Here is a 21,159-nt window from a genome sequence, read left to right as displayed (position 1 = left end):
TGCGATACGTGCGGCTCGAACAGGCGAAAAGAAAAAGGGAAATTACCATCGTGAGGCAATAGCATCGCGCTCCGCTTTGAATTCTACCGTGTTAATAAGGGACCGCATTGTGTGTCCGCCGCTCTAATATCTCAACTGATGTCGCGGCCAATGTCTGGATTACTGAGAGGATCCGTCCGCGCGCCTTTTCCACTTCTCTCTCTCTCTCTCTCTCTCTCTCTCTCTCTCTCTCTCTCTCGCACCTCTCTTGCGCTTCTCTCGCTCAATTCTCTCGAGACGTCACTCCGAACGCGCATTTCCGTTATCGCTGCCGTCGTCGACGGCACTCGAGGCAATAAAAGTAAGGAGAACAACCGCGACTTTCCTCGGTGACTGCGCTGGAAACGTCGGAAAATTCGGAGACACGCGCTATCTTGCCGATACCGTCGTAAAGACGGAAGAAGGGTATTGCGTTTGCGACAAAGTGGAACGTCGACACGGTGTCGACTTACATGATTACGCTCCACGCGCAGTCAAACTTATGCCAACTTCCGTCGTGAGAGAACGAAATTTAAATTTTCGACAACATCTCGGGCATTTCCTCGTTACTACTCGTTTACGTCGTTTAAGTAATAACGTACAGAATATCCCGAATTCCTCTTTTTATTCGTGTATGTAAGACACCTTCTACGTGTGGATCCTCGCCAGACTTACATTCGCCTCGACTAAAGTGACTGATACTTTCTTGAGTTACGAGTATACGCCGCCAAACATACCGTGAAATTTCACGATAAATTTCTGTAGATTTTTCTTAAGAGTCGCCTCAGCAAATTTTTGAATACATACAGGACGATTTACAGAAGCGCCAATACGTATAAAAAATGCAGCATTCCGCGAATACGTACACGTCCGATTTGCCGTGTGGGTGAATTATTGCGAAACTTTCCTGACAATTAACAAATAGCCCGCAATAATGTCGGAGAGTTTCCAAAAGGAGGGGAAAGAGATATTTAAGCTCATATATATATATATGTGTGTGTGTGTGTGTGTGTGTGTGTGTGTGTGTGTGTGTGTGTGTGTGTGTGTGTGTGTGTGTGTGTGTGTGTGTGTGTGTGTGTGTGTGTGTGTATACGTGTATATATACGAAGGCAAAAGACCATTAAAATGTCTGAGCGTTGAGCCCCGTATAAAGTCGGGGCATTTATCATGTGGCTCAAACTTCACCCAATTCTCGCGCGAAATCCCGCACGCTATATTTCGCGGGGATCGTTAAGGATAGCCCCCGGGTGCACGGATCAACTTTTAAACGCGATCGCATAAAGCCTACTGATGCACCCCCGAGATTATTAACAAGCGCCCGCGCGCGCGAGGAGGCGCATAAATAGATTAATCGGAGCAAAACTTCGCGACTATCCTTCGTACCGCACATTTATAGCGGCGCTTTACAAGCCCGGCGGCATCCGGCCGCGTGCACAAGCACGGCCGTGAATCACGGTTGCACGACGGCGACGGCGTGTCGTACAAGAAAGCACTTCATCGCACCGACCTCGTCGTTGAATCCCGCTCCTCGTCGCTTCTAATTGCGCTATAATTGCCGACTACTACGAAATCACCGTCGCGTTCAACTCCTTCGTCGCGGCGCGTAAACGACAAGGCGCGATGTTTTTTCTCCTTCTCTCTCTCTCTCTTTCCCGTCGTCGAGCTTCGACCTCGCGCGGCGGCCAAACGAGCCGCTCTAAGAGGTCGATGAGATAATTGGTTTCCAGGGTTTACAACTAAATTGCAATCGTTTATACAGTGTATAATTTGCGTATACATTGCCTGTTCTAATTACGATAGTAAGAAACGTAAAATGTTTCTCATTTTTACGTTACAACATTAATTATTTTTCGAGAGTATAACACTAAACACTTAACTACCTTCCTAATTCCGAAGATTCTCCTGTCTCGAAGTTTTCGGGAAGATATCCGCGAAATTTTGACGAGGTTTCGTACTTAACGACTATGAGCATGAGCAGGCAGATAAGTTCATTCATCGAGTGGGCTAACTTCGCTAATTTTCGGCGGACAAAGGGGGAAACTTAGGGCGAGATAGATGGAATAGCCGGGAAGTGGACCGGATTGTCGACGTTGCTCACCGGAAATTTCAGGCCGGGTTTCGTGCCTGCAGATGTCATTGCACCTGACAGCCGTGTGTGTTCGAATATAATTATGCCAATTTGATAAACCGATCCGGCGAGGTAGGAATCGAGCCGACACGTCGCGACGTCGCTTGTCTCACCGCGCGAATTTCAGAGATATTTATTAACATACAGTAACGTTTGCCGAAAAAAATTCTGTAGATATCACGCAAGATTTAATCGTTATGGCAAAAATTATATCCGAGGAAAGGATGTATATCATAATTAATTACTGGAAAAAAATTCTTATAATCAAATATCATCTAAGAATTCGTTATCTAGTTTCGTATTTCGTTTACGCGCAGCGCGACGTCTCTTCTTGCACCGCACAAGTGATACTCTTGTGAAAAATAAATTATTTAAGATTAAGATTTAGTTTTTGCTTTTTTTTTATGGGGAACACGATACGGCAGGTCGATAATTCTTTTGGGGGAACTTCACAGGATGAATATCAGGTAACGCGGAAGCCGTCAAGGGTAAAGCGGAGGAAAAACGGGGCTAGAGTGGTTGCACGGATTTTCACGTTCTACACAGAGGGAAAAGGAGACAGAGAAGGGGGGTGGTTTCACTTTACAGATTTACGCGCTTTCCTCGGAACATTTCGAGTGCTGAGGCACTCGAGTGCCGGTAGTTAGCTTGACTACGACGCCTAACTACTTGTCAGGGCTTCCTTGGAAAAGCTAAAGAACGGACTGTCGAGTAGAGCTTTCATTATCTTGCGAGATTGCTGAAAGACTTGAGTCGAAAACAACAACACGAATATACACAAATGATTTCTAGAACAAAGAGAATTGTAATTAGTGCCTGGTGAAATTTAAAAAATTACTTTAATCTCGTGAACGTTATTTATTTATTTGAATAATAGTAACGTCTATTTATTTAAAAATGTTTCATTTAATTTATTTATTAATTTTTTTGGTTCTGAACAATCCGATTGAATTTTTATTACTAAGTGGAATAAGTAGAATCCTTGTTCTTGTCGGTGCAGTAAATATACTAATAAATCTTCGGCAACTATACAGTCAGAACGAATAATAATTTAAATTGCTTTTGATTAACTTCGTCCGGGATGTACGTGCACGTCCCGCATAAAGCTTGACACGTATTTGTCGCGGCACGTAAAATCTCCATCGCAAGAACTCGTTCGCCGCGACCATCTGGGTCAGCGGATATAATTGCTTTTGTCTCTTCGAGTATTCGAGCGGCTGACGTTAATCCAGGATCGTACCCCTCGCCGTGTGTCTGTCCACGACGTAATAAGACTCCAGGCTCGACCGTGCGTCGCTTTTTCATCAGCGAGGACGGCCGTAAAAAAATTCCCGTGACATCTTCCCGCCGACGTCTGGCGGCCGCCACAAGTTCCTCAGGCACGGGCCTTGAATCCGGAATCAACTGCGCGCGCCCGCGACCTCGTTGGATTTCGAATGCGTGAAAAAATTGTCGTACGCCCCGCCTCCCCTGCAGTTCTAAATCCATATTTGCAATATCTGTAACGTGTGATGTTCCAATTTATATGCAATATCATTAGAAAGTCTCTCATCCGTCAACGTTACACTTCATATCTCACTTGGAGCTTATTGTTGGATTCAAAAGGGCATTACACGTGACGGATGTCTTATATCTTCCGCGTTCTCTCTCGACAGTAGTGAGAGGAAAGGCGCACGGAGAAGTGGTTAATTAACGGGATGAGAGAAACGGGGGAAAACACAGAATCTTTCACTGAACTAACCGAGAAGAAGTGTTGGTCGCGATGAAAAACGATGGGAAGGACGTCGGTGGGATGCAGCGCGGCATCGCCTCGAGACATTCCGGTTGTATCGGGAAATGGAATACGTGATAACTGAGGCTTTCCCGTTGACAGAGTACGAAAACGTAGAAAATGTAGCTGCGCGTACACAGCGGACGACCGATTCGTCGACGCGAGATTCGCGCCGCATCGTCGCGGGAGAGGATAATAGCGCGACTGCGACGAAATCCAGAAATTCTTACGCCGGAACTTACGCTAATCGATTATAATCGTTAGGAAACTTGCACAGATATCGAAACAGTAATAATAGTTGGGACAACAAGATATCGTGCGCCATGTGCTGTGTCAATTGAGCGAGAGATGAAAAAAGTTCTCAAGCTGCTTGTATACGGCGAGTATTTTATTGTTTAACGACAGTTGCGACGTAATTTTTGCGCGAAAGATTCCATTCTTTTTTCGGATAATAATTTTTAATACGGATTACACGAATTATATACGTGGAGGCGTATAATTCGTACAATTAACAGCATTATCTCAACGGTTTTGTGAACACTATATTTGCTTCCTGATTCGTTTAACGTTAGGACGCACGCGACGGTCATGGAATTTCTTCGGGCGAGACTTCATTAATTCACGATTCATCTTTCTTTCTATACGGTTGTCCCGGAAACTTGGAATCTGACGGAAGAAAGGACGCTCTTTCATTCGCCGTACATAAAAGACGCGATTCGCGCGAAATTAAGTTGTAACCACAGTTATGAGAAAGTTCACCGTTTCATTTGATTCAGCTGCGCGATTACGATTCTTGACACAATTAATTCATTTAACATTTTTCCTTCGTGGATCACGAATCTCGTGGAGATTCCCGACGCGCGCGCCGTTTAAGTCTCCGTCGTGATCGGACATCAATTCGATCGAAATGGCGATCGCGCGGGGCCTCCCTTTCACTCGCCAATTCAAATAAAATTTCATTTTTCTTGGAATTATCGGTGGATGTAATAACCGATTAAAAAAAAAAAAGAAAAATATAGAAATCCATACGCGCGCTATCGATTCCGTCGTCCGTGTTTGATTGTCCGTTCTTTTCAATCGCGCATGAATAAAAACTTTCTCTCCGCCCGACGGCCGGGAGAATCGCGATCGCGGAATCGACGAGAGCTCCATCGCGACGAGATACCGTTGACAGAAGGAAGTCCGTACTGCTCGGGGGATTAAAGACCGGCACCGCCGTTTAATTTCCGCTCTATCAAAACATGCAGCAGCGTGGGCCGAGAGAGAGAGAGAGAGAGAGAGAGGAGGGAGCGCGGGCGAGAGGGGCGAAGAACAGTCGGAATCGTTAATGAGGACCCTCTCGTCCCCGAATGTAACGAAAGTGCGGCTTTTGAATTGCAGATTTCTTCGCCGACCGTAGATCGTGAACGAACTGCGACGATTCTCCTCCCCTGATGGTTAAGGCCGTCAGAGAAAAATGTCACAGACCGCCGCGCGAGATTACAGACGCGGAACGATTTGTCAAACTGTTTTATATCGTTTCTCACGGCGAGAACGTTACTCCGCCGAGAGATTTTGTCGCGATTGAATATCGCGCATCGAGCCCCAGTTTCTTCTACCCTTTTGAAAAAGAAACCTATTGTATTATTCAGTAATATACGTTGTCACATTTGCAAAATATATGTATTTAAATTTATAGCTACCCGACGTGATTAATCTGCGTGAATTCAGCTACCATTAATGTCGCGTGTTTGCGACGTTATCGTGGCATCTGACGCTCATGGAAAAACACCGCAATGCCATCGACAGTGCACGGGCGCTTCTTATCCCGATCTTGCCGAGCCATAAATAGTCGCGGTGGCATCGATTAATCGATTCCATGCACTCTCCAGCTTCTCTCTGCCTCTATCGATCTATCTCTTCACCGCGATGAAGCTCCCGAGTTTCGAATTGTCGGCCGGACGGCGCGACTTCGCGCACTTTTCGTCGTCGTCCAGTCGAGGTCGCGAAGATGTCAAGGTTCACCTTCGTCAAAGCGTTAATGTTACACGATGGCCGCGTCGCTTTCACGCGTGAGGCCTCGCGGGAGCTTCAGCGGGATCGTCGACGAGGGGAGACCACGAAAGAAAATGCTCGCGCGCGGTCACACAAAGGACATTACATTGACGGCGTGTTCGTAAGCTCTCGCTGGAAATTGCGACAGAGACGCGGGATACCGAGGAGACTTGTCCTCTCTCGTCCTTACGCGTAGGCACTTGGAAGCATCTGCATGAACAATATCGATGACCGATATCGATGAGCGCGCGGTTTCTCGAACGGTTTTCATCGCCGGAGAATAGTGTCGATGAGAATAGCGCAGCGAGAGTTGATGGAAAATGTTAGGAATTTAATTCAGCTTACATATACGAATATCCATTTTGTTCGGCAAATCTAAAAAAAAAAAAGAAGGAAAAAGAAAGAGGCGATACCGGACATGTGAAGCGCCCGGCACCTATCTCGTCTACACGTGCACCACACACGTATCGTATTTGTTTAACTTTAGTATTCATTGAAATTTCAACCGTTGGAACGCGCGGTTCTCACGGCGCGGCGCGCATCGTGGATTTATGAGCAAGCGGGTCAAACCCCAACACACAACGCTCCAGATGATGCTAGGGTGAGAAAAGGGCTGGAAGAAACCACCGGCCACAAAGATGTTATTAATACGGGCTCGCAAGCGCAGCCATGTGATCCAACTGGAAATTACTCTTGGAACCTCCTTTCCCGTCCTACTCTTCCCCCCCCCCCCCGGCTCATCCTATTCCGCATAGCACCTTCCGAATGAGTGTCCAAAATCCAATGTCTTACGACGAAATAAAAATAAACAGCAAAATTTATTATCTCGCATGTCAAACTATAATAATAATAATAATAATAATTAACGGTCCTACACTTTATATGTCGAACATTACGAAAAGCAAATAAAAAATTAAGAGTGCGTTAAAATTTAATGTCCTTATGAAATATACATCGATTTCGCGCTATCGGTAGAATGCAGGATGATGAGAATTCGAGCAAGGTACACGGTACGATGTTTACTATTTCAATTTATAATTTACTTCTGTTTCGGTTTGTGTATTCATTTATTTGCCTGATCAGCCAGCGATCTACGCTGAAAGATTAAACGAGCGAGCATCAAACGTATTGACATTCTAGCGAGGTTCACGAGCTGACATTTTAATTAATTACCGTAGAGCAATCGCGGTAGAGGAGGAGGGCTCTCGGAATCAAAGATCTCTCAGTGGTTCGCAAAGGCCACGAGCGAGGCGGCTCGATTGCCTGGTCGCGATTGCCTGCAGGCGCATTTTTATCTGGAGAATGACGGGGTAATCTGCGCTGACATTTCGTGAAAGCGCTTTATGAGAATTCTCAGCGCCGTTTCTGACAAGTCATTCCGCGGTGGCCACCTTTACCCGCCCCTCCCTCCCCCTCCCCCTCCCTCCCCCTCCCCCTCCCTCCCGCGCATTCGCGTCTCGCGCGCACGGAACAAAGTCATTCAGATAAAATACCGCCCGACGTCTAAGCGCCTTCAGCCACGTCAAATAAATCAGGCGAAATAATCTTTTGCATTTTATCTAATTCCCTTCCTGTTCGTGCGACAGGTATATCCGCGGGCGCGGCGCGCTCGTTCCCTCGAGGAGGAAATTTTCGTAGATTCCCCCCGTTAGGTTCGATTTACGGTAAAAATGTCGTAAGCGAGACTTCGAAGATTCGAGACACGATTTACGGAGAAGACGCGGCCGCTTCTATCAATATTTATCCTGAGGCTTCCTGCATGCATCGGCGGTTGCCCCAGATAAATCTGAAAGAAGTAAAGCGACCGCAGGAGCGCGGCGTGCAAGCAACCTTCCATTGAGGATCTCTTCCGCGAAATCGCGTCGCATCATCCGCATCTCGCGACCGCGTGAATTTAAGGGTTCGTTCGCATATCGTACGCGCCCGCAACGCTCACTCGTATTCCTCGCGCCAACCGGAGGGAAGCGCCCCTTTTTTTCTTCCCTCCGTCGCGACGCGGAGTTCGAACACGTGAGAAATCAAATGTAACCGACGTCCGGGACGACGATCGTTAACATTCACGAGCGAACGCGACCCGTAAATCATTTTGACAAATGTCCCGGGTTCGCCGGCGCGATAAATCGCGGGCGAATTTTTAATCCGCGAAACGAGCGGAAGAAGGGATTAGGCGAGGCGGACAGGAATGCACGGGCGGAAGGAAGGAGCGAAGAAAATGGAGTTCCCTCGAAGTGGGAATAGCCCCCGGCCGAAAATAAGTTCTCTCAGCGCAGCGTGATGCGCGAGGAGGATAGAATGAGTCATATGATTATATTTGCCGCATCGTATTTTTTCGCCGCCGTTCATATACCTCTCGCTTCCGTTTTTTGTTGAATAAAAGATTCAGAGAGAAAATAACCATTCATACGTGAAATATATATACCTTAATATTTTAATTATCTGTATTATGTATATATAAGTCGCACATTTTAATTTACGGATAAATCACAAATTGCGCATAAAATTACATGAAATATATATTATGCAAATTTCCTCCGCTAAATTATTCTCGTGCCGCGGCCCACGCGAATTCGATCCCGGGGACGGAAAAAAAAAGAAAGCTATACTCATCAGAATCCACTTATATACGTGCAGGAAACGCCGGAATGAATCAGGTGAAATTAATTCTGCGAATGAATCTCGGCGGGATTGATAAATAAATGTTAAACGTTCGCACAGAGCCGCGTGCAGCCGAGGGCTGCGAATGTAACCGAAGCTAACGAAGCCGCTTTGATCGAATAATTGCGTGAGTCGCGCAACGTGAGTCGCGCGCGTACGCTCCGCGCAAGACAGAAAACCAATATAAAATAAACGCGTCAAACGTAGACGGGGGTTGACGGTGGCGCGGGTAGAAATTAACTTACAGGAATTTGCGGCACGAAAGCGACGAGGAACGTCGTAACTTATCGCCCCCGCGGGCTCTAAATTAAGACCTTTACCTTCAACGAAGTGCACGTATATACGCTTTCGCGAAGCTTGTTCACCTATAACGCCAGTAAACATGCTGGCGCACGTTGTTCTCACTCAACACCGGCATCACGAAAATATCAAATTCTTCATGAAACATGACATGTGCTAACGCCCACGTAATTAAAGAGAAATCGTTGCACTAAGTAGTACGAGCGTCCCGATTACCGCCAGAAGCGGCGTTCTACGTGCGGAAAGAAGTTCGTGAAAGTATTTCTTTCGATTTTCACGAAGTTCCGTCAACAAGGTTCAATCGGAATTTAATGTAATAAGTGTACATCGGTGACTCTCGATCTTACATCTTAATACTTTTTGAAGAAAGTTTTTGCATTTTGACAATTCCTAAAAATGTACGTACTTGAGCTTCTCATTGAAAAAGTTGGATGTAATAGAAACTATCAATTAGCATCCGTTGTTTATATACAGTCTAGCGATAGGTATCCTGATTGTCAGGAATTAACAAACCGTAAAACGAGAAATCCCGGCCCCATTGAGAGGGACTCGGTGACTTTAATCTGATAATCTGTTGTGCGACATTGGAGGCCATTATTTTCCAATTTTATGCCGCTTCGACGTGCAAAACAGCGTCTTACGGTGTTGACAAGTAGGACGGCGCGTTGTTGCGGGGAAAAATGGCTGCCCCGGGAGAAGACGCGACAACAAAAAGATCGCGCCGTGTGGTACCGCGACGCGACGGCGAGGAGAGAAGTATCTGAAATTCTCGCCCGGAAGTTTTATCAAGTTTTCGACCTGCTGAAAGTGGGTTCTCTCGCGCGGGCGAGAGGGGGAGGAGGGGAGGGAGACGACGGGCGAGGGCGGCGATGTGATCGAGGTTGAGAAGGGTCGCCACGAGAATGCAGCTCTTTCATTGCGACCCACCCCTCGAACGCGCATCGTGGCTCCGCCATGCCTTCGTTACGTGCGCTGCGAGCGACGCGATGAATTATTGTCGTCCACCTTGCGCGCGACCCCGGATCTCCTATCGCTAAGGGGTCACGTCTCGGGATATCTCTGCAATAATTTCACGGGGGAGGGTCTCAAGATATTACGTGTCATTGTAAATAGCTTTTGCATTTGAGATAAAAGAGAGAGAGAGAGAGAGAGAGAGAGAGAGAGAGAGAGACGAATGAAAACCGAATGCCAAGAGATGTTAGATTTATCTTAAAATTTAAATCTCACGAGTCACGGTGATACACTTCGCTCATTAGTCATTACGCTCCTCGTAAATATCTAATCTTCCTGTCATTTAAGCCACGAAAGCAATGCTGAATTCTTAACATCTAATTTCCGTAATGTATCTCTCTTGGTTTATTACGCTTTGTATCTTAAATATCTAATCTCGCTTTGCTTTTGATAGTATTTTAATTACCATTATATTATCGCGGCCTATTCGTGCGATTGAAGGAACGGCGAGCTACGCTATAGTTATGGTTTTACAAAATCGATATCACGAAGCTGCTCTAACGTTCTCAATAAGCCTTGCCTATAATCAATCAAATCAGGTGTCTTCAACACTCTCGCAATCGCTACCTGTGAGACATTGGCAAAATACGGCTCATTATCCAAGCATTACTAGATTTAGCTGCGCGATATTAAAGACTCATTAAGCGGCATATGGCCACCAAGAGGACAGCTCGAGAGAGATTGGAAGAGAAAGAGAGAGAGAGAGAGAGGGGGGGGAGGAAGGGAGGAGGGGGATAAAGGGTGCGAAAATGGCAAACGCGGAGGTCGAAAGCTTTCGTACGCATACCGGAGAATCTCGGAGCTGGTGAGCTCCAAAATTAAACGGAAATTACTTTAAGCTAATAGGTCAGTATCGAGCTACCGTCGTGACGTAAAGCCGAAACTACGTGCCCGATTTTCCAGTTTCATCTATCCAGTCGTTCCGCTTGCGGGGAGACGTCTTTAAATCGTTCCCGAAAGTTGGGAGAAATTTAATCGCGCGCTCGTTCCGGCGTAGATCGCGCTCCTAATGTAAGTTATTTCATCAACAGCTGTGCTTGGTTTGGTTAAGAGGATTTTAAAGAACACCATTTCGAGAGAGGTAAATGCAAAACAAGTGAGAAAAGTTCGCCTCTCCGGATATTTCGTATATCCGTACGAGCGGGTGTACGCTCGATACGTTTGGCATTACTCTAAAAGATATACTTGAAAAATTCACAACCTGGAGTGGTCCGCATGTGAAGAGTGGTATTGTGAGGAACACTGTATGACAGCGGTCTACATTTGAACTAGGTCGCGGGCGTTCCAGGCGGAATTGAACTCTTCGTCTCGATGCATTACTTCCGGCTTGCCGTGAAGTTTTAAGCCGTGTATATACGATTTGTCGATACGTCAGCGGGGGCTATACTTTTTAACGCGCGGTTGATCTTTCATACACGAAATACTTGCGGCCGCAGCGCTTCGAGGATTAATAAGGTTAAAAGTTTCATGTAACAACTGTCGCGAGAGATGCATTTTTCTAAATTTAATATAGCAATTTTTAATTACCTATTAGATAATTAAACCACCTATTAGAGCAATTAAACCAATTAGAATAATTAAACCACCTATTAAGCATCTATTAGATAATTAAAGATTTTTAACATTTAGATATATGAAAGTAATAATTTATATAGAGTAGTAATTTATACATATGAGATGGTGTTCTCTTTTTATATATTTATTTTTTACATTAATAGATATATTGTGAGATCGCCGTTAAATTAGCCGATTATTATTAGATTCGTTGTGTTGCGGCTATATACAGATACATGTTCTTACGTCATCGGGAGCTGACGGCGTCATCGACAGGATTACAATAGCAAACACGTATGATGATAGAATGCATATATAACCTGCACGATCGAACCTGTTATTCTACGCGAGCCAACAAAGTGTCACGAAAATAGATGTCGATATATGAATATCGAGGGCTCGACAAACTCATGATTATGGAAAACCTTTGGGAAACGCGCTGGGCCCTTCGTACCCCGCCAAACAGTCAGGCTAAATTTATACTCGCCCAACGTGGATGCAGCTCATCTAAATGCTTCCCTAAAAGCCGTCGCGTTTTCGCTCTCTGTGTACGAGAAAATGATTGCGTTTCTAACTCGTGAATAGGAGGACTAAAGGGACATTCAATCACGCTCGCGAACGGTCGTTTTCTGCATCCGCTCATTCAAGCGTTCGCTCGGCTTCCGACGATCTTCGATTCGATTCGAGATCGGATCCATCGTCTCGCGTTGTACCATCCACGTCGCATCGGCGACGGCGATGCATTTGTAAACAAAGCCCGGTTTCGCGATTTATTTATTCCTTCTATTAACAAGAGTATTCCCGAGAGAGATTGACTTCCGCTTCTTTTGAGCCGCGCTTGAAGAGAAGTAGAAGAAGAATTTCCCGGATAAACGTGGCAGTGATCGTTACAAGCGAGCGAGCGTTTTGTTTGACGGACGGAAGTGAATGTGATTCATTTGATGCTCGAAACTAAACGAAGGGGGATGCCGGGAGGTATCTTCCCTCTAAGTAAATTCCATATATCTCAGTAGTCAGATCCAAATTTCTCCCACTTCGGCTGTTAACATTCACGAATAGATAACCGGGTAAATTATGAGGTAACTTCGAGGCCCGCGGTGATGATAAGTCATGTCGTCGGCCGGCCGATAGCCAGCCGTGGGGATTGTAGCTAATGCATGGCGATGATGTTCTAATTTCACCGAACAGTGGTCCGATTTCCCTTGTCGACAACGAGGCTGATATTCGTGAATTCCGTCCGCCCAAGGATTAACGGCCGTCACAAGGCCGGTGAGACATCGGTGCATGGGGGACGATCGTCCAATTGTTGATCTTCTTCCTCGAAGAAATCGAGGGATTCCGTCGGTTAGAACTTGACGAGTCGTAAAACGCAAATAGCTTGTAGGGATGAGGGGAGACCAGTGGCGCGCTCGCCAGTTAAAATCAAACTTGCACGGTAACGCGGACACGTCGAGAGGAAAGAGTGGTTGCCCGCGTCGGGAAAACATCGTAAAAGGTAAGAAAGTAGAATCTGCGTTTATTCCAGTTTCATCGGACGTCGATCTTCTTTCCTATTTTTCCAACGTCAATACCTACGAATGAGTGGCTGTAAAGTCGACGCTCTTAAAAATAAAACCGGTATAAAGCGGTGAATATAAGGAAATTATAAAAATTATAAGAGGGAGGGGGAGAGAGAGAGAGAGAGAGAGAGAGAAGGGCAGACGCGCTCACGTAACAATATTATCAGGGGAATGTCTTCAAGAAGACAGCTGCTTCTTCTCCTTTGTCTTGGCTTTCGCTGCGTCTAAAGGCCCGACAAGGTGGTATTAGCGAACGCCTCGCAAACGGCATTAACGTTTACAACAGGAAACAACGTTTCATTCCAGCCACCCACGTTATGAATCAAGAGTTTAATAAACGCGAATACAATACGAGCCGATATTCATTATTCGCGTCGAGTGAAGAGTATTTCTTCAATGATGTAGCTCCAACGATGTAACTCTGATAAATTTTCGATTCTATCGGTTTTTGAAATAATGCATAAAACACACACACACACACACACACTTGATTGAAAAATATCATTTCCCCGGCCATAATTGAAATTTCAACGATAATTGCGAAATCGTCAAGGCTGACCTTGGGATCATTATCGAACGGATGCGAATGGCGCGGAGGATGCGTGGACCACGACGAGCGAGATATGTAACGGCAATGAGTCAGAGATTATGCAGCTGCTTACCGGGTGGACCTGATAAGGGTAATGTATGGCGTGATGGAACGGCGTTAACGTGAATCACTATAAATTATAATTTCATGACTTCCGCGATTAATTCCCGACGAGGGAGCTGTGAGACGTCGGAGATATCGAAGCGCGCGCGTGCTGCGGGGGTGGACGGTCCAGAAATTTCGGCCCAAAGTCAAGGACTCATTACAGCTGTGTTATCTTGGACGAATTGGGGTCATCGTCGATTCGGTCTTTCCTCTTTCTTTTCTCGTTTGCTATTTTTTTTTTCTCTTTCGTCTCATTCCGCACCGACCTTCGGCCGCGCATCGTTAACACACCTTCTCGTCGGGATTAAGCAGCGTCGAACCGCGCGGTACAAAGGAAACGGGTCGCGGCAATTCGGTCAAATGTACTTTCCCCGACCTATTTTTTTTTTTTTCGAGGCTCCGTGTTTTGGACTTCGAGATATACGGGGATATGTCCGCGTGGACATATTTCGATTGCTTGGCAACGATGCGCGATACCGAAGGGACGAAGTTTCCAAAGGCGCGTAATAGTAAACATCGCGCACGAGTGAAATCCCAGCCCACATCGATATTTTTATCAGATACAAACGTATCCCCGTAGTTTTGCGCGCGGATCTATATGTGCACCGTCTCTTTCTGGGATTCGAAAAAGTTACGCTTGAACGGGCGTGTATTCGAGATCGCATCGACGGTCGTGTAATAACACTGAAAGATCCGAGCGTCAAGGATGAAAAATAGCTGCACTGGATATTCAACCGCTTCGCTCTCCGAAGTGAGGAAGAAAAGTGCGCGGGTATGAATATTATCCTATCTAAATAGCGAACCCGGCGGAAATAAACAATCGCGCGGGCGGAAATAAACAATCGTGCCGTCCGAGGACGGCGATTGCCGAGCGAGCGCGCCGGCGAGGATTAGGATCAGGATTTACCCGCGCGGGTCCTCTTTTGTAATCCCTCAACGCGGACGCGCTCGAAGTAATAAAGCGACGGTTGCGCACCTTGTTGATTCTTACGACGCCATATCGCTTTACTGCGTCCCAATGAATAGAGGGACTCCGCGTCGGTGACACCACGTTCGGATTACCAGCTTCCGCGGGACGGGAGATTCTCTCTCGCGCGCGCGAGGGAGTGCAGCATTCTCTCCATATTCATCGCTCTATTAAATGATATGTCCGCGCAAAAACGGACCTCCATTACGTGATTGCCCTCCAATAGGGAAGTAGAGCCTCGATACAGCCAGACCGTGATTAGCTTGCCTATTCTATGCAATCGGCCACATTTGTTTGTTTGGTTGTATAATCCCAAAGTACAATTCAAAATTAATTAAAAAGAGGTTCCAATTTGTCGGGCAATTAGAATGATTATTTAAACCTTAGTCAACATGTTAATTTCGCGATAATAATCTTAACGTTACAGGTGTCGTCAGGTGGATCTATAAAATCCGGCGTCGGAAAATTTCAGTGAAGAAATTTAACTACGCGGCGCATTTTGTACAATTTCCGAAGATCCGACTTTTCTCACCGAGCAGCGTAATTATGTTGACCTTCGAGATAGATTTCACCGTTAGATTTCATATGCCATAAGCAGATGTAATAGTTGGGAAAAGTCAGTTCATCAGCAAGATTACACTATTACTACGGAATTGGGCCGCTAGTTACCGGATATGTATATATAACGTGGAACGTCCTTCCCGAAATCCCAATTTCATTGGGGGGGGGGGAAAGAGGGGAGAGGGGGGGAGGGGGCTATAATCCGCCGTGCGCAAAACGCCCATCGATATGCATGTAACTGTGTGCGCATAATCGTCCGGTACGAGACGAATCGACGATGGGGAAAACGCGAGGATACGTGTCCGCGAATATATCTATGTTGAGGAGGGTTAAGCCCATTTCGAAATAATACTTCGATTACTGCAACAGTTCGAAAGATTTATTGCAAAAATCATTATGAGCATGGGTCAGTAATTATCTTATCATGTCACCTATGATTTTGCGTTGCGACAGCTTCACAGATTTCTCACGATTATTCGAGCTGAGAAGCGAATTTCGTGGTCGACGAAAAACTTCTTACTTATACATATGTAATAACCATATGTTTCTATATGATAATCTGGCTACCGCGATTCCGTTTGCAAATAGTTCACCCGGCCATAATTCGTTCTCCATCCACGGCACGCCGCTTACGCAATCGAAAATTTAATTAATCGCGATCTCTGGCCGTGCGTTGATTTCGTTGAAGCACAAATACCTAATAGGATAATATCGCCTGCAAGCTCAGATGCCGATAAGTGACAATTCCGTTTTTTTTGGATTCACCCCTTCTTAACGAACCGTCGCCATTTTTCTCGTTAAAATATCGTGTAACGAGAAACTACGTAACGCCTTAATTTAAAATTATTCAGCGGGCAAAACGTTCAACGAAACAGTATCTATTGTAAATGGAAATGTTTGTAATAAATGTGTTTCGCTTTGTGACGTTAATTAAAACAATCTTCCATTATTAATTAGAAAGAAAAGAAGAGAACGCTCTTCTCAGCTGAGTTGGCGGCAACTGAATTTATTCGCGAGTGAGAGTCCTCGTAACGTTTTTTTATATCTTTCGTGACAATAAATGGTCCTCGAAAGAGTTACCAATTTCTCGATTGTACGAGCACGTATTGCATCCATATATAAAAAAACCTATAGTGGTAGTTTCATTAAATGGTATGTAATTAAATGTGCCACGTCGAGCGTAAAAATTTCCGGTGAACGAAATGCGCGCATGTAAAGTGCGATGCGTAAAAATCGCGTTAACTGTATGTATGTACACTTGTCAGCACTTAATTAAGCAATCTTAATGGTTCTGCAAAATGACGCCTACGACCAGTTGCTATTAACATGAGGCATAATTTTTTTATTGAGTAGTTAAAATGTTTTAACAAGAGGTATAAACCGAAAACTCAAAACGTTATTCTTGAGAATATTTTCATTTTCACTGCTCATAATTTCCACGAAAGTGGTTGGTACCAATTGGAAAACCATTGAATATTTTAAGATATCCAATGACTCATGTGTCAACAATCCAAGGATAAAACTGAACCTTCGTGACATGTTCCGCTGCGTGTATTTAAGTACGTCCTCGTATACATCACGATTCCTGAAGAGATTCACAGTACGCAGTTTCGGGCGAACTTTCGGGCACCGCCTCCCTCCAAACTTCGCAAACGCAGCTATCACGCCCTAACACGTTTTCAAACTCGCAAAATCAAACCGCGCATTGTTTTGATGTATAACGCAAATTCGCTTCGGGGATCTTCGTCAATATCGATTTTTTCCCCGCGGAAGATCTCACTTCTTTGAAAATGAGAACAACTTTGACTCTGAACAGCAACACTCACCGATGCAGACGACGAGCGCCACGGCGAGAATCGGCGGGAAAGCCCTCGCGGACGAAAGCATGCTGGCGGCTGGGGTCTCTCAGCGAGAATGGGACGAGGGATAAACACCCACGGCAGAGACGAAGAATCACTCGGCCACTTTGGAGCGTCCACGCGGGGCCACGAGGGTCGAACTGACCGTGCCAATCGGTAGGGGTGGGACTGAAAAGATGGTGAGACGGTGGCCCGCGCCGAAAAAACGGAGAACGAAAGGAAAAAGGCACTGCGGGCACCGCAATTATCCTCTCTTGCGCGACCCGCTCGTTCGTCACTGGTAACCCCGCGATTATACGTGGTCCACACCCTCGACTAACACCGAGGATCAATCTCGATCCCCCACTGGATACGGATCTGGGTCGCGCGAATAATCTTCCTCTTCTTCCTTTAAAAATATTCCTCAATGATGTTGCCTCCGCGTGCGTTCGGCGCGTCACATCCGCGCCTTACTTTACTTTTCCTCTTTGCCTCTTGCCCCCCCTCTCTTGTGCATATATACCACCGCGCGATTAATCGACAGAGAGCGTTCGCGGGTGGTACCCCGATTCTCGATGGGTGAGGCAATCGGGGGCAGGAGGAGGGTGGCTTTTTACGGGGGAGGCGCGTTCTCTACCTAACCGTACGTCTGTTGCGGCGCCAACGTCGGACTGACTTTCTCTCTACGTTACGGCCGCTCTGCAGCAGTGGCGGCGCGCCGTTCCGCGCCGGACCGCGTCGTCGCGCGGGTACATCCCGCGTCACGTGTGCGCCCGTGGGCGTGCTCCGGATGCAGCGGCCCGCCGTCGCCGTGTCGTGGTGCGAAGGGAACCGGAGAACGCGCCCGCGGGCCCCCGACGAAGTGAATGACGCTCTCTCAGATCGGGGAAGTCAGCCCGACGCGTGTCGCACCATCCGTTTTTACCATATTTTCAGAAATTTATTACGACGGAGCAACGTAATGCTGCCTTCTTATCAACACCTTCCATTTGACTCCTAAACCTAATTCGGATCAGTGTCGACTCGGATGCGAGTATCCCTCTCGTAGCATCGATTCGCGATTTGGAACTGTCCAAACGTAAAAGCCCAATTTGCAGCGGTTTATAGTGCTGAAGGGATGAAGTTTAATCAAGTCGTTTTATTTTTTCAGTAATCAGTGAGCGTGGTTCTTACCGAAAAAAATCCGGCTTAAATCCGACGAAAGTCAACTTTTCCGGAAAAACGTCATTTAAAATTTAACGCGTTTAAATTTAATAATGTTGTAAATGTATTGGTCGGACTTTAATTCAAGAAACTGACAATACCAAATGCGCATTTCAATTCGATTTGACTTTGAATTTGTATAATAAATTTAAAGCTTAATTTTCTTTTTTTATTTTATTTCCTCAAAACAAGTGGAGAAACTAAATGAGAAAAACAATATGATATAAAAGAGATAAAAGAAAATGTAATATAAAATCCCTTTCTTTAAAACTCGACTTGTACCTCAACTTTAAAAATAACGACCTCAAACCGGTTTCAGTGAAAAATATAAATGGTTTGTACACATTAGAACTGTCAAAACGTAAAAGCTCAAAAATTTATAAGTCAGGTCAGAGAATATTTATCTTCCAACAAAGATATTCATGTACAAATAAAACGATGGAAGTTGAACATTGCATCGATCAATATTCTGTCGCAATTTATCGAGATAGCGATCACCATTGCTCACCATTACTTGCCTCTGGACAAAAATTATTCGTTTCAATGAAATAATTTTTCGTTACTTTTATCGCGGCAATAGCGAACCAATACGTAATTAGGGAGCTTACTTATTGAAGATAGAAATTTTTGTATAGGATTAAGAAAAACGCTCCTTCCGAAAAACACTCAACATCCATTCCGTTTTCAAAAGAAGTCTCTTCCGAGAAATTTTTGCCCGAACGAAATTACACGTCGCCAATAAATACAACGCTACGGCGCGAGGTAAAAGAAGGTCGACGGGGAAAAACCTAGGAAACGACTTCCTAGGTGAATTACATTCTTCCGTGCGAGATGATACATTTCACCCGCTGTCCTTCGACGAAGCTGTAAACGCGTTTCGTGCTCCCCATCACGCACTGCAGCGCGTACGCCGGTTTACATATCGAGTTATTGCAGTATGTATTCCCGCGCCCGTAGTTATCGGGGAGTGTATACAATGTGTGCGCGTGCATATAATGCGGCAGCAACATAGTGCCATGTGGCATCAATCATAGGATTTCCTGCAGGTGAAAGGCCAGTCAGTTCCCTCTGCGCGAATTCGCACCCCTTTCTCTCCCCCCTCCCACTCACTCTCCTCTATCTCTCGCCCGTTGTTTTTCAGATTTGACTATCCCTATTAAAATTCGGCAGGTTTTGGGTCTTGGAAAAAAAAAACCGGAAATAGAGAATGGCAAGTATAACGGAAATAACAAGAAAGAGAGATCGAATTTTTATTCAGATATATTTGTGGAAAGAATAAAAAATTTTGGAATAAAAGAATTTTTATGAAAAATAATGGAATGTACATATAAATAAAATGTTGCGCCAATAAAATGCTAATCTATTAAGTTTTATTATTAGTTTTGAAGAGAGGTGGTAACTTTCTAAGCTGCGAAAAGGATATTTAAACAATAGACGCATATAACTTTTTTTTATCGCATTGTGCATCATTTATATAAGCGGAAAATAAAATGCGAACAAAGTGCAAACGTTCGTATATCGACTCTGCGCAGGATATAACGTTACTTCAATTGCACGCGATGGAACGTATAATATTCCATCGTAAAAAATATTATATTGCAGTGTCATTAATATTGTTTTGACTATTCTATTAGAAGTTTTCCAAGTTTTAGATTTCTACGAGCGATAGCATATCTCCCTATATACTAGAATACTGAAACAGCAGTGAAAGCCAGTTCTCCCTTAATTACTATCCAATTAATATTAACAAGAGATGATGGGCGAGATCACAATGTACTGCGCGTCTGTGGATAAAATATGAAATAATCGATGAACAAGAATATACGCTTGCGAACTGAAAAGTATAACAAAAAAATGGGCAGTTTTTATTTTTAAGCAAGTAATGCAACAAAGCGACTCTAACCAGAATCGAGTACCAAATATTGCATTCATTTTTTTATCAAGATATAAATTATAATAATAGTAATTAACGCTGATGATGACTCCGAAGAGAGTCGAAAGGTTCGTTTGTTCTTAATGTATTTAATTTTGTAATATGAATATTCATTGTTGTTAATATACACATATATGGGCACTAACAACTGCTTTATATTCTCATTAGCTTTTATTTAATTTGTATTTATTATTTAATATAAAAATGCAAATTATAATTTTACAGAGTTGCCAGAGTAGAAAAAAGCCAAAATCCCTTTAAACAGAATGCTTTAAAATACTTTTCATAATTTTTTAATGTGTCGCATATGTATATTAAGTATTGAAAATAAAGATACGTCATCCTTAAAGCGGAGAGCGCCAAAAGCGCGGAGCAAATTCTCTTGCGTGATTTTGTAACGCGCTCATACATCAGGTAATTATATATACGAACGGCTGAGAATAAAAAGATAACGTTTATACGTATGACCGCAGAGTTAAATCCTTTATTTATAATAACTCGTTTGTGTACACATCCGTAATGGGAATTAAATTTTGTGCATATATGCGTACGATCGAAATTACGGCACACCTTTCACCGTGAGCTTCACATTGTTTTGTGGAATATTTACGTTGTCGAAACATACGAGGTGAAATCGTTGATATATAATTTAATTCGTAAATGGGATATTTGATGCAATCAAAAAAATGCATTGCAACCGTCGTCCACTTACTCATACCCTATAGGATAACAATAATAAGATTAACTCTAGAAAACAGAAAACAGGATCTCTAGTATCTCTATACTTTAGGATAAAATTGGCTTCTATTTTTCATACTAATTTACATACTGAACATTATCTGTTTGTCCTATAAAACGTCTACAACTAGACTTAAGGCCAATCATAATCGATTAACCATACATAATCGATTATTCTTCTCACGTAAGATGAAT

The 21,159-nt window shown here is 44.5% G+C and overlaps 1 protein-coding gene across 1 annotated transcript in view; it reads right to left on the bottom strand.

Annotated features, from left to right (window-relative positions):
• LOC105453216 (lymphocyte antigen 6D) overlaps nt 1-17,787 on the bottom strand; it is a 67,736-nt gene extending 49,949 nt beyond the window's left edge. Inside the window, exon 1 of the mRNA XM_011694977.1 lies at nt 17,079-17,787. Coding sequence (XP_011693279.1) covers nt 17,079-17,139 — 61 coding nt within the window. The 5' untranslated portion in view covers nt 17,140-17,787. The remainder of the gene's footprint in view (nt 1-17,078) is intronic.
• Nucleotides 17,788-21,159: the final 3,372 nt, after the last annotated feature.

This window comes from Wasmannia auropunctata, unplaced genomic scaffold, assembly GCF_000956235.1.
Source record: "Wasmannia auropunctata unplaced genomic scaffold, wasmannia.A_1.0 LD336001.1, whole genome shotgun sequence".
Classification (NCBI taxonomy): domain Eukaryota; kingdom Metazoa; phylum Arthropoda; class Insecta; order Hymenoptera; family Formicidae; genus Wasmannia; species Wasmannia auropunctata.
This window is presented reverse-complemented; position numbering and strand designations above follow the sequence as displayed.